This window comes from Stenella coeruleoalba (genome assembly GCF_951394435.1).
Source record: "Stenella coeruleoalba genome assembly, chromosome: 6".
Classification (NCBI taxonomy): Eukaryota; Metazoa; Chordata; class Mammalia; order Artiodactyla; family Delphinidae; genus Stenella; species Stenella coeruleoalba.
This window is the reverse complement of record NC_137151.1, coordinates 13,733,179-13,760,925: the sequence shown is the minus strand read 5'-3', so window position 1 is coordinate 13,760,925 and position 27,747 is coordinate 13,733,179. Positions and strand designations below refer to the sequence as shown.

At 38.6% G+C, this 27,747-nt stretch overlaps 1 protein-coding gene across 4 annotated transcripts; it reads left to right on the top strand.

Moving 5' to 3' along the window:
• INSIG2 (insulin induced gene 2) lies at window positions 1–27,747 on the top strand (the record flags this gene model as incomplete). Of its 4 annotated transcripts, XM_079923983.1 has the most annotated exons (6): window positions 1–218; window positions 14,377–14,769; window positions 21,061–21,185; window positions 24,349–24,515; window positions 24,692–24,791; window positions 25,842–27,747. In XM_079923983.1, exons 2-6 carry the CDS (start codon window positions 14,526–14,528, stop codon window positions 25,881–25,883), a joined length of 678 nt encoding a protein of 225 aa, XP_079780109.1. In that variant the 5' UTR covers window positions 1–218; window positions 14,377–14,525. The 4 variants fall into 4 exon arrangements, with proteins under 4 accessions (XP_079780109.1, XP_079780106.1, XP_079780108.1 ...); XM_079923980.1 differs by lacking the exon at window positions 25,842–27,747 and having other exon boundaries at window positions 24,692–24,836; XM_079923982.1 differs by lacking the exon at window positions 25,842–27,747 and having other exon boundaries at window positions 66–94; window positions 24,692–24,836.

Genomic DNA, 27,747 nt, shown 5'->3' with positions numbered 1-27,747 from the left:
ACAGGCGCAGTGGAGCTCGGGAGGAGTTGTGGGAGGGGAGGAGGAAGCGGCGGAGGGGCGTGGGGGCCGGTCCCAGAAGATGGCGGAGGCGGGGGTGAGTTGGGATTCCCCGGGGAAGCGCGGTGGACTTGGTGCTGAGGGAAGGGGCCTGAGGAAGGTGGTGGCCCTCGGGAAGAGGAACCGCTTGCGTTTTTGCAGCCTGGGAACCCTGCTGGCAAGTACGAGGAGCCAGGACCACAGATGGGGCCTGAAGGGCGAGGGGCTCTGCTTAACCTGGAGAAGGGTCGGCGAGATCCGGAAGGGGACACCTGGGTCGGGGAGAGGGTCTAGGAGAGGCCGAGGCTCCCCGGTCAGTGGAAGAGTGTCCGAGCGGAAAGAAGGCTGGAGGACGGCGGGAAGGGCGACCCCGGAGATCTGCTGGGGTGGAGGTCGGCGGGCTGTCAAGCATAGAGCTGTCAGGACTCGGCAGGCTCGTAGCCAGGGAGACCAGACTCAGGCTTGGGAGGGGGAAGGATCCGAAAAGGTAGGTATTGTAGAATGCTTAGAATCCGCCAAAAGGTATGTTGATATTGGGTTGAGGAGTGGGACTTAGGCATTTTGGATTGGAATTGGAAACCTCTGGAGTAGGTGTATGGTAAAGACAAAGATTACTCTTTTCAGGACCTAGAAGTCGGTTGGTGATAGTTTCTTGGATTTTAGGGTTGGTCAGTGGGGATTGGCAATCTGGTAGAGGAAAGCAGTGTGGATAAAACTTAAGTGATAGTGACCCATGTCCAGTTAGCATTGGCAGAAAGTTAGTGAAGTATGGCGTTAGCTAGATAGTCTAGGGAAATATGACTAGGAAGAGCTGACTGTTTTGTAGGGTTATTGAGAAAATGCTTCAAGAAGGAATGAGTAGTCTTGACAGCTGGGGCACCGAGACTGGCCGGGATCACTATTGCAATGGAGCTGAGGATTGTGGGGGGGGGGAGACAAGCTCCTGTCTTGGGTCCAGGAGGAATGAAGGCAGTCTGGCAGAGGCTAGGTTGTATCTTCCAACTTTGGGGTTTGGCCCTGATAGGGAACCATTGAGTGAAAAATGAATGAAGGGATGCCCCCACTAATAAGGGCTCCCCAGAGAATAGCCCCGTACTCTTCCTGTTTCCTCCTTTTATTCTTTCTCTGGACATTAGGTTGAGTAGTGTGTTTTGTTATAGTTCTCAGTACATACCTGATATAAAGTGACGAAGCTGTGAATCATGTACATTTATTTGGTAAAGAGGTTGATTCTTTTTAAACTGACAACTGTTGCTTTTACGTGTGGTGGACTGAAAAGGAAAGGATAAAATGCAATTTAGAAATTTAATGACAGAGCTTGTTTTCATTGTTATCAGAAAATTATTCTCAAACGATGGAGTAACCTTTTTAGGGACTGAGATTTGTCATTTAAAAGCAACAATGGGATGCAAATGTTGCTTGCTTAATGGTTTCTGTGTTTGGGTTTTATTGTTGACAGGAAAGATGAGTTGCAGGGTCTTCAAGGCAAACATGTTTTTCTTCCTAAAAGTTTTTAGCGTCCATAGCCTATGATTCACATTTGTGTGCTTTTATTTAAGGAGAGTTTCATTGACTTAAGTGTGTTTTTCCTAACTGTAATGCTTATTCTATTTTGAGAATGCCATTCTAATTACAAGAGCATAGGATAAAAAAGATGTGAGGTAGTAATTTAATTTTATTATTTAGTAGCCTTTCTGATCTAAGCACCTGAAGAGACAGGTAATCTGAGGGAGTAAACATACTTCTGTGACTGCTCTTCCTTTAAAGAGAAGTGATCTTGTATGGTTTTGGGGGTGTTGCAATTGTTAAAATACAATTGGTACTTAATCAGTTCTTAGGGAGATTTTGTTTGTATGCTTGTTTTCAAATGCCTGTTGCCTGGAAGTTGTTTCAGTGGCAAATGTAAACTTTGATTTTCATCCGCAAAGCTGAGAATCACTTATTTTATTTACCTGAAGGTAATAATAATCCATTGACAGGAAGCCATAGACTGGGAATAACGTTTTTCCAGTTTTGATGATTTGTTATTATCTATCCAAACTATTTGAACTATTTTTCTTTTTGTTCAGTAACGTACTTTATAGAAATTGTAGGTCAGGGCTCAAGGTAGAATTTTTCATGTTCTGTGGAAGTTTCTTCTTTGTCAGTTTTTGGAAAAAAAAAAGTGTTATTTTGGTATTAACAGTAGTTTATCAACATGGCTTTAAAAACTGTTTCTTTTGTGGCATTTAAATTGTTTCTGTATGGTGTTTGTAGAAAAGGCAGTTGTGAAATGGGAAACACTCTGGACATGGAGTCAGAGTGCTTGGAACTAGTCCTGGTACTACCCGGCAACAGTTTTATAATCTCAGAAAGTTATTTTTGTAAAATAAAAAGATTAAGGATTAAAAACACCTGCTTACTTACTAGGATTATTGTTGAGGATCTATTGAGATATTGTCTTTTAAATAGTATCTTTATACCAGAGACTTCTTCCCTGATCAGAAAATTATTTCTTGGGTAATCTAAATTTTTCAAATATAGGTTTTTAAAAAAATTTTGAGAATCGAATTTATTGCTGTTGTAACAGTAATATTTAAAGGTATAGATACGCTCTAGGAAGATATTATCAATACATAATCAGAAAACCAAACTTGAAAACAAACAAATTAGGGATACTTATTCCAAGAGCTTTCACTTTAAAATAACCTACTCCCCTAATGTGTGACTATTATAAACAACATGCTTTATTTAGGAACTTAGTTGTTGCATAGTAGGCGGTGAATGGTCTTGTGGAATTTTTTACCCCTTTGATGAGTCTGGCCATTTCTAGGAGTTCACTTTACATGTTTGTCGTAGCAAGACCCAGTAGTACACATTCTTGATCTTGTCACTTCACTTAATCACTTTGGGTCTCATTTGCTTTGCCAGGAAACAGATCACTGGTTCTTAACTTCTTTTGGATCATGAACTTTTTGAGTACTTGATATAAAAATGTCCAACTCCCTAACCGGAAAAATGCACATATCCACAACTTTTTTGGTTTTGTTTTACATCAGACTCACATAGCCCCTGGAAGAGATGAACTCCCATTCCCTTCCATTTCTTACATTTTAGGATACTGTGATTCTAAAGCATTTTAACTTTTATTTTTGTCTCCAGTAATTATATAGTATTGTATTATTATGTAGTCACAAAATTAGCTTTTTGGACTTAAAAAATAGCTTAAAAAATCTTATTCAGGTAAACATGAAACAATTGTTGTGTTATTTTTAAAGACAACTTTTGGGGTGAAGAAACTATAAACAAGCACTTTCAGAAAGGTTGAGTAAACAGCTGTGGCAGAATTACATAAATAAACATTGTAGAAAGTTTCTAGCAGCCTGGAAATAGAATGCGGAAAGAGTCTAGCAATCAGTGTCTCTCAGTGGGAGAACATTGCCTCTCTGTGGGAATTTGGAAACATGTAAGGCCATGTTTGGTTATCTCAGAGTGGGGAGGGGGCGTGTACTGGCATTTAGTGGGCACGGGCCAGGGCTGCTAAATGTTTTTCAATGCTTAGGGCAGTTCCAAACAACAAGAAATTGCCCTGCCCAAAATGCCAGTGCTCTTTGACAAACACTGGTGAGTGATGTGAGATGGGACCTACCACACCAGAATAGCTTTTTAAAACTGAAGCTGTTTTGTTCTTTTAAAAATATTATTCAACATAAAATTCCCTTTTGGAAAAATTCACAGACAGAAACAATTTACTAGATATACTAGAGCAATTTGGGTTACTTAAAATGTGTATTTACTCTTTGTCCTCTAGTAGCTGTTTTAGTAGCAGAAAGCGGGAGGTATTGTTGTGTCTGCTGAAGTTTGGGAAATGAGGAGTCAACTCTTGGTCTAATACTGTATGTAAGTTGGCCATATGATTTTTTTCTTTAATACATATTTTTACTCCTGGATCTAGTACTTTTAAAGAAAATTTATTTGTTTGTACATTTATTCTTATGGTCTTTCTGGTTGGACATTAATTTACATTAGTACCTTGAGAATATTTACAGTTAAGATTGTTTTCCAGTGTCTGTCCATCTTTTCAGTAACCAAATCCCCTTCTATAGGGGATGCCAAAAAAGAAGTCTAAGGAGTTGGGCTGGAATGGGACTCAAGTTTTAGAGGAAAGAGGATGGGTTTTGGCATCAGTCAGATGTAAGGTACAATTCCAGTTCTAATACTGCATGTCATGTGACCATAGGCAAGTTGTTAAGTCTCTTTGACTTTATATCTTCATTTGTAAAATGTGGATGATAATACCTACCTTTAGCATTATTTTGAAGATTAGAGTTACTATATGCCTGGCATGGAGTAGGCCCTCCATAAATGGGTGCTGTATCGTGATGATAATGATGATGATGAATTCTGTAGATACTGAACACTGTAGAACACATGACATGCTGACATGCTGGATACCACAGCAAGGAATAGTCTGCAAGACCAGGTCAAGGGGAGATGTTTTCTATGTTTTCTAGGATTTTCAGTAGGTGTTTAGAATATATTTTCCTATGAATCAGCTATAATATGTACTGTTTTCTCAAGGCTGCTAAGCTGTAGAGCTCAGTGATGTTGTACAGTAAGTAGGTTTGTGAGCTTGAGGATAAAACTCCCCCCTTGGGTGTTGGGCACAGAGCTTTGAGTGTGGTAGAGGCACAGTAAAAAAAAGTCTATTGTTTCTGTTTATAACGTGGAACTGATAGGCTGTGAAAGTTACTAGTGCTTACAGATGTTCTCATTTTCATACTGATTATTTCTAAACTCAACACCCCCACCCCTCCCTCCAGTTTACACATGGGTTTTGTTCCCAAAATTCATTTATAAGGTAGTTTGAAACTTGGAAGCTTACAGGACATATATTTTAAAGATGATTAACTGCTAGGTTAGGTTCACCTTCCAAAAGGCCTGCTTAGGAGAGACCTTCAAGATGGTGGAGGAGTAAGACGTGGAGATCACCTTCCTCCCCACAGATACATCAGAAATACATCTACATGTGGAACAACTCCTACAGAACACCTACTGAACGCTGGCAGAAGACCTCAGACTTCCCAAAAGGCAAGAAACTCCCCATGGACCTGGGTAGGGCAAAAGAAAAAAGAAAATATAGAGACAAAAGAATAGGGACAGGACCTGCACCTCTGGGAGGGAGCTGTGAAGGAGGAAATGTTTCCACACACTAGGAAGCCCCTTCACTGGCGGAGATGGGCGGTGGGTGAGGGGGGAGAGCTTTGGAGCCACCGAGGAGAGCGCAGCAACAGGGGTGTGGAGGGCAAAGTGGAGAGATTCCCGCACAGAGGATCGATGCCGACCAGCACTCACCAGCCCGAGAGGCTTGTCTGCTCAACCACCGGGGCGGGCGGGGGCTGGGAGCTGAGGCTCTGGTTTCGGGTTTCGGAGGTCAGATCCCAGGGAGAGGACTGGGGTTGGCAGCGTGAACACAGTCTGAAGGGGGCTAGTGTGCACAGCTAGCCAGGAGGGAGTCTGGGAAAAGGTCTGGACCTGCCTAAGAGGCAAGAGACCGTTGTTTCAGGGTGCGCGAGGAGAGGGGATTCAGAGCACTGCCTAAATGAGCTACAGAGATGAGCGCGAGCCGTGGCTGTCAGCACGGACCCCAGAGACGGGCATGAAACGCTAAGGCTGCTGCTGCCGCCACCAAGAAGACTGTGTGCAAGCACAGGTCACTATCCACACCTCCCCTCCTGGGAGCCTGTGCAGCCCGCCACTGCCAGGGTCCCATGATCCAGGGACAGCTTCCCTGGGAGAACACACAGCACAGGTCAGGCTGTTGCAATGTGATGCTGGCCTCTGCCGCCGCAGGCTTGGCCCACATTCCATATGCCTCTCTGCCCCACCGGCCTGAGTGAGCCAGAGCCCCCTAATCAGCTGTTATTTTAACCCCGTCCTTTCTGAGCAAAGAACAGACGCCCTCAGGAGACCTACATGCAGAGGAGGGGCCAAATCCAAAGCTGAACCCCAGGAGCTGTGCGAACAAAGAAGAGAAAGGGAAATTTCTCTGTGCAACCTCAGGAGCAGTGGATTTAATCTCCACAATCAACTTGATGTACCCTGCATCTGTGGAGTACCTGAATAGACAACGAATCATCCCAAAATTGAGGTGGTGGATTTTGGGATCAGCTGTAGGCTTGGGGGTTTGTTTTCTGCATCTAATTTGTTTCTGGTTTTATGTTTATCTTGCTTAGTATTTAGAGTTTATGGTTATTGGTAGATTTGTTTATTGATTTGGTTGCTCTGTTCCATTTTTTTTTTTTACATAGAGATATACGTATATTTTTTTCCTGTTTCTCTTTTTTGTGAGTGTGTATGTGTATGCTTCTTTGTGTGATTTTGTCTGTATAGCTTTGCTTTTACCATTTGTCCTAGGGTTCTGTCTGTCTGCTTTTTTTTTTGGATAGTTTTGAGCGCTTGTTATCATTGGTGGATCTTTTTGGTTTGGTTGCTCTCTTCTTCCTTTCTTTTTTTTTTCTTACTTTTAAATTTTTTTTATTTTTAATAATTTAAAAAATAGTTTTATTTTTATAACTTTATTTTATTTTATTTTAGTATTATTTTTTCTTTCTTTTTATTTTTCTCCCTTTTCTTCTGAGCCATGTGGCTGACAGGGTCTTGGTGCTCCGGCCAGGTGTCAGGCCTGTGCCTCTGAGGTGGGAGAGCTGAGTTCAGGACATTGGTCTATCAGAGACCTCGTGGCTCTACGTAATATCAAACAGAGAAAGCTCTCCCAGAGATCTCCATCTCAATCCTAAGACCCAGCTCCACTCAACGACTAACAAGCTATAGTGCTGGACACCCTATGCCAAGCAACTAGCAAGACAGGAACACAACCCCACCCATTAGCAGAGAGGCTGCCTAAAATCATTGTAAGGTCACAGACACCCCAAAACACACTACTGGATGCGGTCCTGCCCACCAGAAAGACAAGATCCAGATCGCCTCATCCACCAGGGCACAGATACCAATCCCCTCCACCTGGAAGCCTACACAACCCACTGAACTAACCTTACCCACTGCAGGCAGACACCAAAAACAACAGGAACTATGAATCTGCAGCCTATGAAAAGGAGACCCAAAACACACTAAGTTAAGCAAAATGAGAATACAGAGGAATACGCAGCAGATGAAGGAGCAAGGTAAAAACCCACCAGACCAAACAAATGAAGAGGAAATAGGAAGTCTAACTGAAAAGGAATTCATAGTAATGATAGTAGAGATGATCCAAAATCTTGGAAATAGAATGGAGAAGATACAAGAAACATTTAACAAGGACCTAGAAGAACTAAAGAACAAACAATGATGAACAACACAATAAATGAAATTAAATATTCTCTAGAAGGAAACAATAGCAGAATAACTGAGGTAGAAGAACAGAGAAGTGACCTGGAAGATAAAATAGTGCAAATAACTACTGCAGAGCAGAATAAAGAAAAAAGAATGAAAAGAATTGAAGACAGTCTCAGAGACCTCTGGGACACTAAACGCACCAACATTTGAATTATAGGGGTCCCTCGCGGTTCTGCCCACCAGAAAGACAAGATCCAACCTTATCCACCAGAATACAGGCACCAGTCCCCTCCACCAGGAAGCCTACACAACCCACTGAACCAACCTTAGCCACTGGGGGCAGACGTCAAAACAACAGGAACTACGAATCTGCAGCCTATGAAAAGGAGACCCCAAACACAGTAAGTTAAGCAAAATGAGAAGACAGAGAAACACGCAGCAGATGAAGGAGCAAGGTAAAAACCCACCAGACCAAAAAAATGAAGAGGAAATAGGCAGTCTACCAGAAAAAGAATTCAGAGTAATGATAGTAAAGATGATCCAAAATCTTGGAAATAGAATGGAGAAAATACAGGAAACTTTTAACAAGGACCTAGAAGAACTAAAGAGCAAACAAACACTGATGAGCAACACAATAAAATGAAATTTAAAATTTTCTAGAAGGAATCAGTAGCAGAATAACTGAGGCTGAAGAATGGATAAGTGACCTGGAAGATAAAGTAGTGGAAATAACTACCACAGAGCAGAATAAAGAAAAAAGAATGAAAAGAATGGAGGACAGTCTCAGAGACCTCTGGGACAACATTAAATGCACCAACATTCGAATTATAGGGGTCCCAGAAGAAGAAGAGAAAAAGAAAGGGACTGAGAAAATATTTGAAGAGATTATAGTTGAAAACTTCCCTAATATGGGAAAGAAATAGTCAAGTCCAGGAAGCTCAGAGAGTCCCATACAGGATAAATCCAAGGGGAAACACACCAAGACACATATTAATCAAGCTATCAACAATTAAATACAAAGAAAAAATATTAAAAGCAGCAAGGGAAAAGCAACAAGTAACATACAAGGGAATCCCCATAAGGTTAACAACTGATCTTTCAGCAGAAACTCTGCAAGCCACAAGGGAGTGGCAGCACATATTTAAAGTGATGAAAGGGAAAACCCTACAACCAAGATTAGTCTACCCAGAGAGATCTCATTCAGATTCGACAGAGAAATTAAAATCTTTACAGGCAAGCAAAAGCTAAGAAAATTCAGCACCACCAAACCAGCTTTACGACAGATGCTAAAGGAACTTCTCTAGGCAGGAAACACAAGGGAAGGAAAAGACCTACAATAACAAACTCAAACAATTAAGAATATGGTAAAGGAAAATACATATTGATAACCACCTTAAATATAAATGGATTAAATGCTCCAACCAAAAGACATAGACTAACTGAATGGATCCAAAAAACAAGACCTGTATATATGTTGTCTACAAGAGACCCACTTCAGACCTAGGGACACATACAGACTGAAAGTGAAGGGATGGAAAAAGATATTCCATGCAAATGGAAATCAAAAGAAAGCTGCATTAGCAATTCTCATATGAGACAAAATAGACTTTAAAACAAAGACTATTACAAGAGACACAGAAGGACAGTACATAATGATCAAGGCATCAATACAAGAAGAAGATATAACAATTGTAAATATTTATGCATCCAACATAGGAGCACCTCAATACACAAGGCAAATGCTAACAGACATAAAAAGGGGAAATTGACAGTAACACAATTATAGTAGGGGACTTTAACACCCCAATTTCACCAGTGGACAGATCACCCAAAATGAAAATCAATAAGAAAACACAAGCTTTAAATGATATATTAAACAAGATGGACTTAATTGATATTTATAAGACATTCCATCCGAAAACAACAGAATACACTTTCTTCTCAAGTGCTCATGGAACATTCTCCAGGATAGATCATATCTTGGGTCACAAATCAAGCCTTGGTGAATTTAAGAAAATTGAAATCACATCAAGTATCTTTTCCGACCACAATGCTATGAGACTAGGTATCAACTGCAGGAAAAATTCTGTAAAAAATACCAACACATGGAGGCTAAACAATACACTACTAAATAATCAAGACATCACTGAAGAAATCAAAAAGGAAATTAAAAAATACCTAGAAACAAATGACAATGAAAACACGATGAGCTAAAACCTATGGGAAGCAGCAAAAGCAGTTCTAAGAGGGAAATTTATAGCAATACAATCCTACCTCTAGAAACAAGAAACATCTCAAATAAACAACCTAACCTTACACCTAAAGCAATTAGAGAAAGAAGAACAAAAAAACCCAAAAGTTAGCAGAAGGAAAGAAATCATAAAGACCAGATCAGAAATAAGTGAAAAAGAAATGAAGGAAACAATAGCAAAGATCAGTAAAACTAAAAACTGGTTCTTTGAGAAGATAAACAAAATTGACAGACCATTAGCCAGACTCATCAAGAAAAAAAGGGAGAAGACTCGAATAGAATTAGAAATGAAAAAGGAGAGGTAACAGCTGACACTGCAGAAATACAAAGGATCATGAGAGATTACTACAAGCAACTGTATGCTAATAAAATGACAGCCTGGAAGAAATGGACAAATTCTAAGAAAAGCACAACCTTCCCAGACTGAACCAGGAAGAAATAGGAAATATACACAGATCAATCACAAGCACTGAAATTAAGACTGTGATTAAAAATCTCCCAACAAACAAAAGCCCAGGACCAGATGGCTTCACAGGTGAATTCTATCAAACATTTAGAGAAGAGCTAACACCTGTTCTCAAACTCTTCCAAAATATAGCAGAGGGAGGAACACTCTCAAGCTCATTCTATGAGGCCATCATCACCCTGATACCAAAATCAAAGATGTCACAAGAAAGAAAACTACAGGCCAATGTCACTGATGAACATAGATCCAAAAATTCTCAACAAGATGCTAGCAAACAGAATCCAGTAGCACATGAAAAGGATCATACAGCATGATCAAGTGGGGTTTACCCCAGGAATGCAAGGGTTCTTCAATATATGCAAACTATCAATGTGATAAACCATATTAACAAATTGAAGGAGAAAAACCATACGATCCTCTCAATAGAGGCAGAAAAACCTTTGGACAAAATTCAACACCCATTTATGATAAAACCCTCCAGAAAGTAGGCATAGAGGGAACTTACCTCAACATAATAAAGGTCATATATGACAAATCCACAGCCAACATCGTTCTCTATGGTGAAAAACTGAAACCATTTCCTCTAAGATCAGGAACAAGAGAAGGTTGTCCACTCTCACCACTCTTATTCAACATAGTTTTGGAAGTTTTAGCCACAGCAATCAGAGAAGAAAAAGAAGTAAAAGGAATCCAACTTGGAAAAGAAGAAGTAAAGCTGACACTGTTCACAGATAACATGATACTATACATAGAGAATCCTAAAGATGCTACCAGAAAACTAGTAGAACTAATCAATGAATTTGGTAGAGTAGCAGGCTACAAAATTAATGCACAGAAATCTCTTGCATTCCTATGCACTAATGATGAAAATCTGAAGAGAAATTAAGGAAACACTCCCATTTACCACTGCAACAAAAAGAATAGAATACATAGGAATACACCTACCTAAGGAGACAAAGACCTGCATGCAGAAAACTATAAGACACTGATGAAAGAAATTAAAGTTGATAGAAATAGATGGAGAGATACACCATATTCTTGGATTGGAAGAATCACACTGTGAAAATGACTATTCTACCCAACACAATCTACAGATTCAGTGCAATCCTTATCAAACTACCAATGGCATTTTTCACAGAACTGGAACGAATTTCACAATTTGTATGGAAACACAGAAGACCCCGAGTAGCCAAAGCAATCTTGAGAAAGAAAAACAGAGCTGGAAGAATCAAGCTCCTGGACTTCAGACTATAATACAAAGCTACAGTAATGAAGACAGTATGGTACTGGCACAAAAATAGAAATACAGATCAATGAAACAGTATAGGAAGCCCAGAGATAAACCCACACACATATGGTCACCTTATTTTTGATAAAGGAGGCAAGAATATACAATGGAGAAAAGACAGGCTCTTCAAGAAGTGGTGCTGGGAAAACCGGACAGGTACATGTAAAAGAATGAAATTAGAACACTCCCTAACACCATATACAAAAATAAACTCCAGATGGATTAAAGACCTACATGTAAGGCCAGCCACTATAATACTGTTACAGGAAAACATAGGCAGAACACTCTATGACATAAATCACAGCAAGATCTTTTTGATCCATGTCCTAGAGAAATGAAAATAAAAACAAAAATAAACAAATGGGACCTAATGAAACTTAAAAGCCTTTGCACAGCAAAGGAAAGCATAAACAAAACGAAAAGACCACCCTCAGAATGAGAGAAGGTATTTGCAAATGAAGCAACTGACAAAGGATTAATCTCCAAAATTTACAAGCAGCTCATGCAGCTCAATATCAAAAAAACAAACAACCCAATCCAAAAATGGGCAGAAGACCTAAATATACATTTCTCCCAAGAAGATATACAGATCGCCAACAAACACATGAAAGGATGCTCAGCGTCATTAATCATTAGAGAAATGCAAATCAAAACTAAAATGAGGTATCACCTCACACCAGTCAGAATGGCCATCATCAAAAAATCTACAAACAATAAATCCTGGAGAGGTTGTGGAGAAAAGGGAACCCTGTTGCACTGTTGGTGGGAATGTAAATTGATACAGCCACTATGAAGAACAGTATGGAGGTTCCTTAAAAAACTAAAAATAGATCTACCATACGACCCAGCAATCCCACTACTGGGCATATATCCTAAGAAAACCATAATTCAAAAAGAGTCATGTACCACAATGTTCATTGCAGTACTGTTTACAATAGCAGGACGTGGAAGCAACCTAAGTGTCCATCGACAGATGAATGGATAAAGAAGATGTGGCACATATATACAATGGAATATTACTCAGCCATAAAAAGAAACGAAATTGAATTATTTGTAGTGAGGTGGATGGACCTGGAGTCTGTCGTACAGAGTGAAGTAAGTCAGAACGAGAAAAATAAAATACCATACGCTAACCCATATATATGGAATCTAAAAAAATAAATAAATAAATGTTCTGAAGAACCTATGGGCAGGACAGGAATAAAGATGCAGATGTAGGGAATGGACTTGTGGACATGGGGAATGGGAAGGGTAAGCTGGGACGAAGTGAGAGAGTGGCATGGACATATGTACACTACCAAATGTAAAATAGGTAGTGGGAAGCAGCCGCATAGCACAGGGAGATCATCTCGGTGCTTTGTGACCACCTAGAGGGGTGGGCTAGGGAGGGTGGGAGGGAGGAGATATGGGGATATATGTATATGTATAGATGATTCACTTTGTTACAAAGCAGAAACTAACACAGCATCGTAAAGCAATTATACACCAATAAAGATGTTTAAAAAAAAAAAAGGCCTGCTTAACCCAATATACTTTGATTCAAAAGGGGTTAACCTAATTTAATGAAACAAATATGAATATGGAGAGCTCCTACTATGAGCTAGGCACGTACCTGTCTGGGTGCGTAGGCACAGCAAAGACTTGATAGTGAATAAGACCTACATAGAAAGTTTATAATCTGTAAAGCAACTATACGTATCATCATAAGGTACCTATAAGAAGTGCCATAGTAAAGGTTTAAATAAAATACTTAGAGATTCAAAGGAAATATCCCAAGATATACTGTTAGGTGGGATAATGGTAAGTTATGAAAATAGTCTGTATAATACTTTCCCACTTCAAAAAAAGTATTCGTAGAAAAAGAATTTAGGGCAACATGTAACAATTTGGGAGGCTGAACATAATGGTATGAATGAGGGCTTTGGAGCCAGACAGACTGCATGGATTTGAATCCCAGCTTGCCCTCTTACTAAGGCTGGAAACTTGGTTGAGTGACTTAACCTTTCTTTGCTTTTACACCTCACCTGTAAAATGGACGTAATTGCACTTACCTGTTAGGGTTATTGTGAGAGTTAAAAGGACAGCTCCTAGATAGCCTCAAATGTTACTTGTCTTAAACATATACAAAGGAAAGTTCACGTTGGTTTAGAGGGGTGAGTGAATACCTAGAGTGACTGTACTTGCAAAGTTCTAGGTTTTAGCCATGTGGATCAAACTTCTTAGCATCTAGCCAAGAGGTTATTCGTTATTTTCTTAGCTCGCTTTCTTCTGCTTCCTACTGCAGCTTTCTCACAATAGCTCCCATGATTGCAACAAGGGCAGACTGGGTCAAGGCAGGGGTGGGACACAACTCGGGCCCTGGTGACAGCGTGTCAGGTCTGGTTTCTGTGCTTGGTGTATGTGTGAGTGAGTGGGTGGTGGTCTGTTTTTTTGTAAGATACTTTTGTGCAGAAATTCACATATATCAGCATTAAACATCAAAAGAGGTCATTTTATTCCCCTATGGAGATGGTCCTCACGAGCAAGTCACATTCAGAGCAATGTAACATTTTCAGTCAGAATATGTTGATTTTCTGTAAAGTAGAAATTTATTTATTTTCTGTAAAGTGTAAAAATTTCTACCTGAATCTCCAAGCCCATCTGTTACTTGGGCTTGGAGATTTGGGTAGAAGAAACAGAAACCTAGATTTTGATCTTCCAGTTTCTAGTAGAAGTGTCTCAGATAACCCGTCCTGCTTTTTTCACTGATGTGGGGCTAGCTGTTTTTACTATTATTCTAACCTTTTAGTCTCTTAGCTCACTAATTCTGTCCTAGTAAATACAGATTTAGCACTTTATTTTTTATTACATCATTCATATAAAAATGCTTTTTAAATGTCTTCTTATTCAGTAAATAATTTAAATAAGTATATAAGCTTGTCAATTCATTATTTGGCCTTTAAAATGAATTAGTATTGAAATCAGGAAAATTGTATAGTCATTTATTAGACACATTGATTTCTTTTTTCTTATCTCTTGCAGGATTTCTGGTAGGTCCTATTTTAGGACGAGATGCAATATTGTTGAAACGCCAATCTGCTTTGGTTCAGGCAGTTGGCTTTTCAGCTGAGAAGCCATTTCTTCTTCCTCTTTTTAAAATTTTTTTGCTGACTTACTGAACTTATGAAACCATGGCGGAAGGAGAGACACAGTCACCTGGGCCCAAAAAGTGTGGTCCCTATATCTCATCTGTCACTAGCCGAACTGTGAACTTGATGATTCGAGGAGTAGTGCTGTTTTTTATTGGAGTATTTCTTGCATTAGTGTTAAATTTACTTCAGATTCAGAGAAATGTGACGCTCTTTCCACCTGATGTGATTGCAAGCATCTTTTCTTCAGCATGGTGGGTACCGCCATGCTGTGGCACAGCTTCAGGTACGTGAAGGCCATGTCTGTAACACTTAGAAAGGAATTAGGGTAAATGAGTATCAATATTGTCTGGGCAATACTTTAAAAAAATTAGCTTTATTGAGGTGTAATTTAAATAGAGTGCAATAGACCTGTTTTAAATGAACAGTTTGATGAGTTTAGACAAATACATAGAAGTCATGTAACTACCACCACAATCCAGGTATAGAACATTTCTATTACCCCCTAAATTCTCCTGTGCCCTTTTGCAGCCTACCCCCAGCCTCAGGCTGTCACTGGATTATTTTTGCCTGTTCTAGAATGTGATATAAATGGAATCATAGAGTTTGTACTCTTTTGTGTCTGATTTCTATCTGACTGACCCATATGACTTTTAAAAATTCAATCCTAAAAACAATCTTGATTCTCTTAGGGATGAGGCTTTTAACCTCTTAATTTTGTTCTTTCGTCAATCCATCTCATATAAACTTATTTTAAGTTATTTTGTTGATCATCATCACTGTTTGGTTTTAAGGTTTTGACATGTATGTTATCCTCTGGTTTTTGAAGTAGATAAAAACTTGAAAGATGGAGACAGTCGACCCTTGAACAACATAAGGTGGAATTTATGTGTGGATGTTTTTCAATAAATACGTACTACACAGTCCGAGGTTGGTTGAATCTGTGGATGCGGAACTGTGGATACAGAGGGCTGACTGTAAAGTTATATTCAGATATTTGATTGTATGGAGGGTTGGTGCCCCTAACCCTCATGTTGTTCAAAGGTTGACTATAGTTTTATTCAAGTTTAAAGCTTCATGTTGTTATTTTTTACATTTTTGCATATGCTTTTTTTCTTGGCATCTTGTTTTTAGATATACATTCAGAATAATAGATTCTTAAAGAGATCAGTAAGGTAGATTCTCTTTGCTTAAAATCATTATTATCCTATTTAGATCTTGTTTGTGGTGGACAGTGTGTATTGGATAAAGTGGAGCATTTCAGAATGCTGTATTGATGATGAGCTTCCATGATGGATAGCTCTTCAGCTTTTTCTAATGAGACCAATAGGTTGATACTATTTTATATAATAAAGTAATAGAAGGAAGCCATAATCATGTGGTAGAAGATAATTCTGATTGAGAGAGAAAAGCGCTTTTATGAATGTCCATTTGGTGTCTCACACCTAATCTACATAACTACCTTGCAATATAATGTAGATCCTCCTTGATTTCCGTCCTACAGCTAGAGGGCCAACAGTGAGGAGTTAGGTGTGAGACATTTTAAAATGACCTTGGGAAACTTATTGGACAATTACATAATCCCATTGTGTGGATTGAAGGGCATTTTCGTGGTAAGGTTTCAGCATGGTTTATATATTGATGTCTCACTATTACAATATTCCCATTAAAAGAGAACTTGTAAAGGTGATGATTCTTAGTTTCCCCAGAGCTGTTGTTATTCTCTGAGAGAACAGGCAACATAGTCCAAACAGACAAAGCATAAATTACATTTTATTATTCTCTGTTGTGTCTACCAGCCCTCATGTATTTTCCTTTCTTTCACTTAAGTTCAGAAGAAAAAAAGTTTTCCCAATGACTTTTTCTACTTCTTTGTTTATTTTCTCCTATGGTAGAGCTCCTGTCTCGCTACTAATAGAAGCTTTTCAGGACTTGGAAGAACATGTCTTTTCAGAATAGACAAAAGGAAGGTCAAGGGAGGGAAATGATTGCTTATTGAATGTCTACTGATGTTCTGGGCATATCCCTTAACCCCAGGGATCTGTAGGGCAACGTTGGGAGTGAGATGTTTGCATTGTGCCCATTTTGGGGGGTTGAGGAAACAGATAAGGAGAGGGTATCAATGAGTCCAGGGTTCCAGAGCCAAGGAATGGCATGGCTAGGTGAAACATCACATGCTGGGGAAGGGGGCAGAGGGAGCCACTCATCCTTCCCTCTATTGGGTATCTCTTTTGAACCTTGCAGACTAAGTGCAAGGCTTGGATGGAGTGCAGCGGCCTGTGCTACACATTCTGGGCTAGGGCAGGAGAACTTGGCTGACGTTTCATTCTACCTCTATTATGGAGAGGAACAGGGGTTACATCTCTGCCTGTGATATGGGCGCTTTTGCCACAAACTCACATTTAGGAAGGAAAACTTGTAATGTTAATGCTACATTTTAGTCACTTTGTCCCTACTTTCCTGCCTTCTCCCAGCCGCTAGGCTTGTCACACTTACAAACCTAACCTCATATCATTCCATGTGGAGGATTTGCATTTACGTTTCTTGCTTAAGTGTTTCTTCTGAAAGCAGTGCATTCTATGAGGTGCCCAGCAAATGAAGGGAGAGAGGCCTTGGGGAATTGAGATTCCAGTTAACGCTGCTGTTGATGTTGGGTAGGTCATGGTGTTTAGTAGGTGGGGGGTGAGGATACCAGGTTTGTGGAAGTTGCCAAAGATGGAAAATGGACTCTTGCATAATCGCTGCCCCCTCCAATTTTAGGGAAAATATTAAAGAAAAAAAGTAAATGCTGTAAGAAACAGTGTGTACAGTTTGCGTTGTGTATATGGTATGTATATGTTTTTGTGTATATGTGTTGTTGTGCATTTTCAAAGCTCTTATCATGTTAAATCAGAAAAACTGATAATTGTCCTTTGATTTTCCTATCCAATTAATATTCGTAGACTGAGCAGCTACCTTCGGGAGGGTCTCCAGAATCACCACTTTCTACATGTAGACCCAGTGCTGGAAAATTTGCTAGTGGTGCTTCTGGAGGGACAACTAGTAGAGAACTCTGATAAACTCCTTTTGATCCCATTTTCCTTTTCCTGGTTCTCTGTTTTTAGTTTAATAATGTTTGGTGTTTCAAGTTGGTTAACTTCTTTACGTGTGCAGTGCATTGGAATTGGAGTTAAGAACCTCTTGAATGTGATTGAGAGCTACAAAGGAATCTCTCTGAGGAATGAATAGGAGAAAAAAGATTGTGTGGATAAAATAACCGGAGAAGTTGACTAACAAATCACGAGTCAAGTTAATATCTAATTTAAAAATGAAAACAAACAGATCTTTTCTGTTGAGTCATGCAGTCAGTCACCCAATTCCTGGAGAGTCTTAGAAGGCTCCTCCCTTTGTCTCTCACTGCCCACATCTGGTTTCCAAGTTTTACATCTCTCCCTTGTCTCTTTCTTGGTCTAGGCCCTCAACCGCTCTGCTTGGAATTTTCAGTCTTTTCTTTTTCTGCCTCTGATTTTGTCCCCCCTGCACCCCAAGTCCCTTCTCTCCTGTCCTGTGTTGTACACTCACTGCTGGAAGAACGATTGGCCCTCTCTCTGGCACAAGTGTGATGGTGTTATTTTCCCAGTGACTGTGGGGCAAGTCTCTGTGATATGGCCCCCGCCAACTTGTATCCTTCTCAGACTCTTTCTGGACCCGAAACTCCCTTTCCGCCTAAAGTTTCCAGTTTCCAGATGATACCAGGTATTTTCTGTTGTCTGTGCTTTTCCTCAAATGCTTTCCTTTGATTAGAAAGCCCTTTCCAGACCACTCACCTGCTGAACACTCCTGCCTCAAGGGTCACCTCTTCTATGAAGCTTTCCTGACACGCTCGCACCCTGCTTCCCCTCGGCACACACCAGGAGAAGACTGGACCCCCGGGCCCTTCAGTGCTGCCCCTAACACGTTACTCTACTTAATTGTTTCTGTGGTCACTTTGGGACGGGGGTCATGTCTTACTCATTTTCCCTTTTTAAATCCCCAGTAAATACCAAGAACTCAACACATTATGGAGGTTTAAGTATTTGTTGGATGAACACATTGCTTATCCTGTCGTAGTTTTCCATGGAAGTATATCTCATTCAGTGGTTGTGCTTTTTCAGCCCCTTTTCCTTGAAAAATGTTTGATTTAACTGTTTCTCTTAGCGCAGCACTGCATTAAAAACATGACCATGAAAAATGATGACTTAATATTGACATTTTACAAACTTCTCTTGTTTTTGGTCTTGGTACCCTTCAACTAGTCACTGGGAAATAACTGAAATATATCACAAGAAATGTGGTTTTTGCATCAGAGAACCATCTGATTAAGCAGGAGTGTGTTTGCATATGATTTTACACAGGCGTGATTTTAACAGTCTCTGTTGTTAAAATAAGAAAGTGGAGGAAGAGGACAAGAAGGCCAGACACACTTCTACTGAGCTCTGAACAGTGCAGCCTCACTGTGCTGTAGATGTTGCTCTCAGACTCTGCCAGGCCTTTATTTAAAGGAAAGAAAGAAGACGTTTAATGCGAAGTGACAAGCTCCCTCGAATTCTCCCTCTCAGTGAGCGTCCAAGAACCATGCATACTCAATGGATTTGATTTTTATTGGCAAATCCCAAGGTTGGCAGCGTGGCAGTTTAAATTTCTTTTTGTGTTTTTGCTTTCTCTCCTCAGTTGTCTCTCATGTGTGAGTCTGACATCACATGCATAAAAATACAGTCAATTTTACTGATTTATATCTTTGCACACACGTCAGTACTCTCTGTGTGATAATTCTTTACCTATGGCATCAGCTGCTGAGGAAAATTGACTTGGAATATCTGATCTTAGTTGATTTCCTCAGCAACAGGCAAAGGGAAGAAAGAGAGAGAGAGAGAGAGAGAGAGAGAGAGAGAGAGAGAGAGAGTGAGGGATGACACATGAGCTGCCAGTTTCATGACCCCTTGAGAACAAAAAAGAGGTAATATTCATTTAGATATATTTCAACTGTTAGGCATGCTTGTTGCCACTTTAATTTTGTAGAAATTTGGAAATGCTGTCAGTTAATCTCACAGGATTTTAGAGCAGAACCTTTTAAATAGGAATATAATTTGAAACTTTTAAATTTACTGGTAGCTGTTGGAGCTCTGCGTTGCTGAAGTTTGTTGTTAATGTCTTGATGGTCTGTGAACCATCTATCCTCAGCAAAAGCCTAATCAGAAGAGCACTTTCAGTTTTGCGGGTTAGAAAATGTCTGCATCATTGCAACATCTCCACTCCAGATGAAAGGGTGACGGTGCAGCCTGGTTTTCATGCTGTTCCATTGGTCTGCTAGCCTCTGATGTTTGATATTAATTGATTTCTGTTTTTCCTTTAAGATTGAATGCATTGTTTGTGAGATAGAGCTAGCCAGTACCAGGCCAGGCAGGGGCTTCTAACCCCTTAGGCGTAGGTTTGGGTGCAATAATTTCATGATACATCATAGGTAATACTGGACATTTTAAACATACTTTTGAACTGATGTGACAGTTGTGTTTTTATTACCAAATGGCAGCATAAACATTCTGTTTTTAGGAAGATGAGCAAATTAAAGCTGCCCAGCTATTTCCTGTTAAATTTAATCTGTAGAAGTATATTTTCCTTAAAACTTGTTGAAGAATGTTTTGGTTCATGAAATACTCTTTTTTTAATGACTAACTTAGCATTTAAAATCTTCTCCCAGTGAATGAATAAAATGTTGAGGTTTGTCAAGTATTTAAGTTAAAAATTGAGTTATTCATACTAATTAATTGCACCATCAGTATTCAAAATGTTCTTTCCAAAATGCAGAAATATACCAAAAAGGTTTTTTCTGATCTTTTAACAGTGGATTTAAATTTTAACTGAAAACATATAATTCTGTAGACCATGTTTCCTCCATCTGTCCTCTGCAGAATGAGTCTTACAAGTAGATTTCTGTTGCAAGTTTCCCTGCTTTGACAGTCTGACCTAGAGTCTCATTAGAGGGCCAGGTTGGAAGGGAGTTGTCCGGACAAGGCACTAGACACAAGAGACTGAGTGAGACAAGAAGCTGGGGGGACAAGAATTGTATGTGTGGCAGGACAGCTATAGCCATCTAATACAACGTATATGATGAGCTTGTACGTGTTTACACTTCGAGATTCTCTTTAGATTTGTGACATTTCATAGCATGCTTCATGGTTATATAGCTTAGAGAGAACATTGCTTAACTGCCAACTGCTTTGATGCTTTCCAAGTCTCGGAGATATTAGTAGTAGAAAAGTAGCATGAATCATCTAGTCCAATCTGCTAAATTCTGAATCATACGCTGAAGTAGTGTTTTGCCTATTATAATTGAGAGTACTGTTGTACTCATTTACAATGCTGTCTTCGATGGTGTTATCCTCACTTTTTTTTTCTTTTGGAAGGTAAGTTTAAAATATCAACGATTAATGTTAAGTAAGTTGAAAAGCTTTTCTAGAGAATCTTTCAAATGCTTATGGTGGTTGTTGTGACTCTTAGCTTAAGTTTTGCCTGTATACCATTGGAGATGACTTAATTTTTTCCCTTTTTTTCCCCACAGCTGTGATTGGGTTATTATACCCCTGCATTGACAGGCATCTAGGAGAACCACATAAATTTAAAAGAGAGTGGTCCAGTGTAATGCGGTGTGTAGCCGTCTTTGTTGGTATAAATCATGCCAGCGCTGTATCCTTCCTGCTGTAATGAAATGCGTAATAACAAAGCAGCTTTTGACAAACCAAAGGTTAAACAGTCCCTCGCAACTCCACTGTTGTCAAATTGTGATATGCCCACTTAGTCATAAAAAGAATGCACGCCGCATTGTTGAAGCATCATGGGAGCACCTGGGCAATTACAGTGTGGGGTATAGCCTTTCATTTCAATCCCTATTTTTCGATATCACTCAGAACTTTGCACATTTAAAAAATTTACATGGTTTTCTTAAATTAGGTTACTTGATTACCTCCATCTAGTTTTGGTAACTAGCATTGAAACAGATACATTTTCAAAGGAATTTCTTTTCTCTCTTCATTTAAGATTTGTCAGTAAGGACATCTGGTGGCTTCAGGTGCTGGTTGGTTTTTTGTTCTGTTTTGTTTTTAATTTGAAGAATATATATATATATATGTATATATATATTTTAAAGACTGTTATTTATTGGTTTTAATCAACACCAACAAACCACATAAATGTTCTTAAAAGTGGCAGAGGCAGAAATAGCCAACTTAGACTGTGGCCCAAAAGAACTTTTTTTCCTAAGTTACATATTTTTAAAGTTTGATCATTTTGAGGATTTTGATATTTTAATTTAGTGATTAATTTTTCATAGTGTCCTGGCTAGAAGGATAAGGTAGCCTCTATGTCCCACCTCTCCTCTGCTTCTACCCCCCCAGAAAAAAATGTCCACCCCCAGAACAAAAGTTTTTGCCTTCATAAGGATTTTATCCTGTCATCCTCCCTACTTCCTCCCTGCCCCGCTGACCTCCCAACTTCCCTTTGTAGAAGAGGGTCTGGGAAATGCTAGTTCAGCCTTCCCTTTTCTGGAAGAGATGGCTTAGAGGATGGAGGTGGCAGGAGCCTTCTCTTTGGGGAAGAGAAGATGTGTGACTCAGGCTGACCAAGGTTTCCTCCTGTAACTCTGCGCTGGGCTCAGGGCTGGCAGTTAGCTGGAGAGAGTGTGGGTCACGGGGCAAGGAGATTCCAGCGTCTCTAACAGCATGTATTGAGGTGTTTTGGAGAAGCTGGAGAAGAGGAACCAAGGAAAGAAGCAGGGTCCTAGATTCTGAAAGCACGTCTACCTTTCTGTTCCCAGTCATGCTGGCTCTTGGAGATCTGTGAATTTGGAAGTCCCTCAGTGGCTCTTATTATTTTGTTTTTTACCCTTTTTTACCTTTTTTACCTTTTTTTTTTACCTTTTTTACCCTTTTTTACCCTTCCCAACATGTTTAGTTTGGTGAAATCTTTGAGAATTAGGATTTTATAACAAACAAATCTAGTGGTTAGGAGGACTTTAAAAAGGTAGACTCGTACAATATTATATCTAGAAGAAAACTTAGAAATCCCCTAGTTCCACACTTTCTTTACAAAGATAATAAGAGAAATGAAAGCTAGAGAGGTTTCGTACTTTGCTAAATCATACATACTGCAAGGCTGCTCCAGAGCTGAGGCCAGACCCTGGAGATCCTGACTCGAGTCTAGGAACATTCCTTCTCCTACCGAGGAGCCCCACAAGTGTGTAAATTCGTCTGTCTGGTGGATTAGACCTTTCTATCCTAGACAGTTCAGGTATTTTTAAGTTGAGTAATTTAGATAACCTTTTCTGGAATTAAAAAGACTTACATATCTAATTTAAATTCTTTACTTTGGTCATTCTTTTCTTCCTCTCAATGAAATCCTTAAATACAGTCATCTTAGCTATTCTGTTCATCCTTTAAGCAGAATCCAAAATGTTTACAAAATATATAACACAGACTTAACATTAGGTTACTTAGACTTTAGAAAATCACATTGTACTATTTTTAAGATTGATGTTTTACCTGTACCCTAGAAGCCTCCTTATTTTGCTTTGACTCTTAGCAAAGTTAATTTAGTCAGCAAAGATAGAACCCAGTTAATGTCAAATTCCAGTCTTTACAAGAATGTTTATTGCATAGAGAAATCAGAGTGCACAAGTGTTTCTTTGGAATTTGAGGTATAATACTCACTAAAGAATAAAAGCTTTTTCAGAAAGCATGCCATAGACTATAGGTCTCTTGATAAATCAAGCCTAAACAAGGACTGACCAAGAATGGCAGTCTGGGCGTTCAGGATACCCGCTGGTTGGGTAGGAGGGGGGAATGGTGGTAAACAGCAGGGTGTTAAAGGAAGTGGAAGATGGTTTTATATGTATTTTTGGAACTTCCCCTCTCTTCTCTGTAGTTGCAGCATGGCCAGTTTGGCAAGATATATAGTATCCTCTGGGGAGCTGGATATAGAGCCAAGATGTGGCCTTTGGGACATAGATAATGCTCTTTTAATGACACTTGAAATTAATTCCTTTAGTGTAATCCTCTAGCAAAGAAATGAGAAAATTGAATTTATAAAGCTTCGTTTTACCCAGAGATTTTGAAGTAGAAAAGGGCTGTACATTTGTGAATAGGTGCTTAAGTAGGTGATGGAAATAAAACATCATTTGAGCAAACTGTCCTATACCAGAAAGTCTCAGGCACCAAAATAGCTTGGCAGGTTGCAAGATAATGTTCACTTCAGGGCTTTATCCTCAACAAATTAAAACTAGAACAGTTGACATAATAGAAAGGGATAGTGTGTCCTTGGTACTCTTGTTTCTGGACTGCATTATTATAAAATGTGTCTGTCAGTAAATCACATAGAGAATGTGGTACCCTGTTAAATAGCTGTCAACTCTTCTATTTGCAAGTTCCTGTATGATTCTCAAGTAATTCTAAGCCTGTTTGAGAAGTAATATCGGTTTCCTTTTTGGCGAAAGTGTGTTCCTTTAGCAATACTTGTGTTTCGAGGCTTCTAGTTACATTTTTTTGCAAGGAAAGCATTTCTTAAATAATGGATCTGATCTGATAATCGGCAGTGTATATACTGTGCCATTTTTTTGGAGAGATTAACACGTCAGTGAGATCTATTAGTGAAGTATCATGCCCTCTGTGCGTCTTTAGTACATATCGGAGATAGTTTTAAGCCTCCCTAGTCTTGTACACTGTATTAAAAACCTGAATGCACTCTAGACTATGCAGTCTATTCCCTTCTCAACATTAACATCTTTTATTTTAGAAAAATGAACAGGTGATTTTATTTGGTTACAAATTTAAAGATGACTCTTTAACACTGATCTCAGAAAGTTGATTTTGATAACAACATACAGTTGTCTCTCACACTGGCTGCACTATCCATTGGACTGTGGTGGACTTTTGATAGATCTAGAAGTGGTTTTGGCCTTGGAATAGGAATTGCTTTCTTGGCAACTTTGGTCACTCAACTGCTAGTCTATAATGGTGTTTATCAGTAAGTATTCTTTTTGGTGCTTGTTTCCTAAAGTCTCAGAATTGAGATTTTAAAATTGCATTAGCCAGTTTAATCTACAGAGTAACTTATTTTGTAACTTATTTCCATTGTAATTATCTTAATAAGTGTCATTGTACTTCCTCTGTGAGTTGTTAAAAATCTTTCTATTATTCTAGATATACATCTCCAGATTTTCTCTATGTTCGCTCTTGGTTACCATGTATATTTTTTGCTGGAGGCATAACAATGGGAAACATTGGTCGACAACTGGCAATGGTAAGCTCATGCTCATTTACTTACCTTTCTGTTATTGAGATGTAAGACAGGTTTTCTCCATACAGCAATAGAATAAGTCATTTGGAAGAATTTAATCACAAGTGTATTAAAAATGGAAAGAACCACTGGATAGAAAAGCTAAAATGTGTTATGGATAGGGTGATACGATCTATCCTCCAATTTTTATTAATTAATTTATTTATTTTATTAATCTATATGTTTCTACTCCATGAAAAAGGGACAGTTTTAAAAGTGAGAAGAAGCGCTGCTTATAACTATGTTGCTACAATAAATATAAATTAGGACTATCTCCAGCAAATCAAGATGTTTGATCATTTTAGTTAAGAAGGAAAAGGACATTGTTGATAAGCCCAGTCAGAGAGGGCAAAGGTCAGGGACTGGCATTCAGATGCCACAGCGGTTTCATGAATAGGTGCTGTCACTTTTACCATTTTAGCCAGCTGAGAGAATTGAGTGGTTTACATTGCTGTCTTTTTGGTAGTCTAGCCACCCAGTTATCCTAAATCCATTGGTTTACTTCATTTTGAATTATGGGTAGACCTTTTAATAGCTGTCCTTTCAAAATATCGTTTTGACCAGAAGCTTTTGCTAATATAGTAGATTTTTTCCTTTCAATTTTAAAGTTATTTGAAAAAATATTATCTGAATGCACAATATTAGTCCTGTCCTTAAGTTCATGACCTTTCCTTTGCTAATATGCCTTAGTGAGCACACAAAGAAATTTATTTTGCTTCCTTTCATATTCTAGGATTGATCTAAATCATATACTGTTATCATTTGCTTGTAATGTAGAAATATCATTTTTTCCCTGCTTTTGGCTATGCCCCTTTCAGTTCTAGAATGCGAATTTCTTTTTTCCTTTCATAATTGTCATTTAATCCTAATAGTTGTATAACTCTCAGATTCTTTGAGGAATAAAGTGGGCATATGTTAATAAACTATTAAGTTTAGACCTTTTTAGTTTATATGGAAATTGCTATTCAAAGTAAACATTAATCTGTTAACCTTTTAACCTTTTAATTTTTACAGTATGAATGTAAAGTTATCGCAGAAAAATCTCATCAAGAATGAAGAAGGCAAAAACATATCTTTTGTACAGAAAAACAAGACGAAAAGGGCATGTAAATGATAGCTATACCAACAATACTTCGGACTATAAAATTGCCAGGATGCAGTTTTTCCCTTAATTGGTGTGTGTATACATATACACACATATACACACATACATATGTTACTGCAATCTGTGATTGCTTCATCTGTAAATCAAGTACAAACCTTTATGTATTTGACTTAAATAACTGTAAAATATATATGCACTACATTAAAAAACATGTTGATTAATAGATGAAATTTTTAATTTTTTAGACATACCATATATTGTATCACAATGTTGATGTGCCAAAATATTCAGTTATCGTCATGCAGAGTATAAGAATGCTTTGAACAATTTATAGACTTACTGAAATAAAATATGAGGAAAGCCAAAAAAAAAAAAAGCAAATGGAAAGTGGTATATTCTCTTTTGCTTACTGTTGTGCCTTTTTATTTTTCTAATATATAGCAGTACGAGTTATGGGTGCCCTAATGTGTGGTTAGTTTCTATTTTAATGTTGTCTCAGAGAGCTTTGGGTGTTTTAATATATGATGAAAAAGAACTTCCAGGGAACATTTTCATACCTGCATTACTGGAGAGAGTCCAAAGAGTAATTTTTGTTTCAACAGATTTTGCTGGAGGTGAAAGTGATCAGCAGGAGAGTTTATCAGCATCAAATTGTTTTGAGTCTAAATCTGGAAGAATACATATAATTAAAAGTAAGGACCATTGAAAAATTTAACTAGAGTAAATATGTTTTACAAATACAAAATGACCTTCTGGAGTGCCACAAAGTGTTAAGTGATATTAACTGTCATTTGCAGTACAGTATTACACTGCTTTTGCGCATGGAACACATAAGAATTCCTGAACAGGTCAAAATGACGTTTCTAGTTGTCTTGGGTTCTGTAATCTGTTGGGTTCTGTAAAGAGAACCCTTTGAGCTGGGCTGCTTCATATGATTGACTGTCAGTGGATTGCATCCGAGGAGTGGAGGGGCACATAATTTCTTATGTATCCATGCACCCATTAATGAACAGTTCAAGAATGTGTTGTTTTAGAATGTTTTGGGATGGCATATTGTGCATGGTAAGGATCCTGGTAACACTTTTGTGCATATTTTTCCAACAACTGGAGCCTTTTGAGTATGATTTAGACATAGTCTTAGTTAACCTTTTCCCCCAGTTTTTATTTTTGAAATTGATGGCAATTGTCTGATACACAAGGGTGAAATCTGCTTACTCTGGAGGGGTGTGTATGTGTGTGTGTGTAGGACTGAGTGAGGGAGAGAGAGAGAGTGTGTGTGTGTGTGTGTGTGTGTGTGTGTGTGTGTGTGTGTGCATGTGCTCATGCTCTCTTAATATGTCAACTAGATATTTTTCCAGTTTTGATTTTAAAACCATTTCTGTCAGACTGAGATCTTGTATGCCAAACTTTAATCTGCTCTTATGTTTTAAGGCTGAAAGTGTGAAAATCCTAAGAGGATTTCCTATTGAATATATGTACACAATCTTAACTATAGTGGTGGTAAGCATACTACTGTAATTTATTATTCTATCTTCCAGATAATGTTATTCATTTAGAACAAATAAGGTATATTTTTAGAATCAACTTTGTAAGCACTATAATTCTTTAATAAGTTATAAGGTCTATGATGTGTTTACTTTGAAATTTGCTGTTTAAAGCAAGATGTATTAAATATATAATTATCATCTTGGTTAAGAGTCTTTTTTCCATCCTTGTGGTTAATCTTAGAATTATATTACTGAGGATTAATTTACTAAACTTAACATGGGTGGTTGAATGAATTCAGAAATAATGAAGGAAACTAAGTTTAGTGTT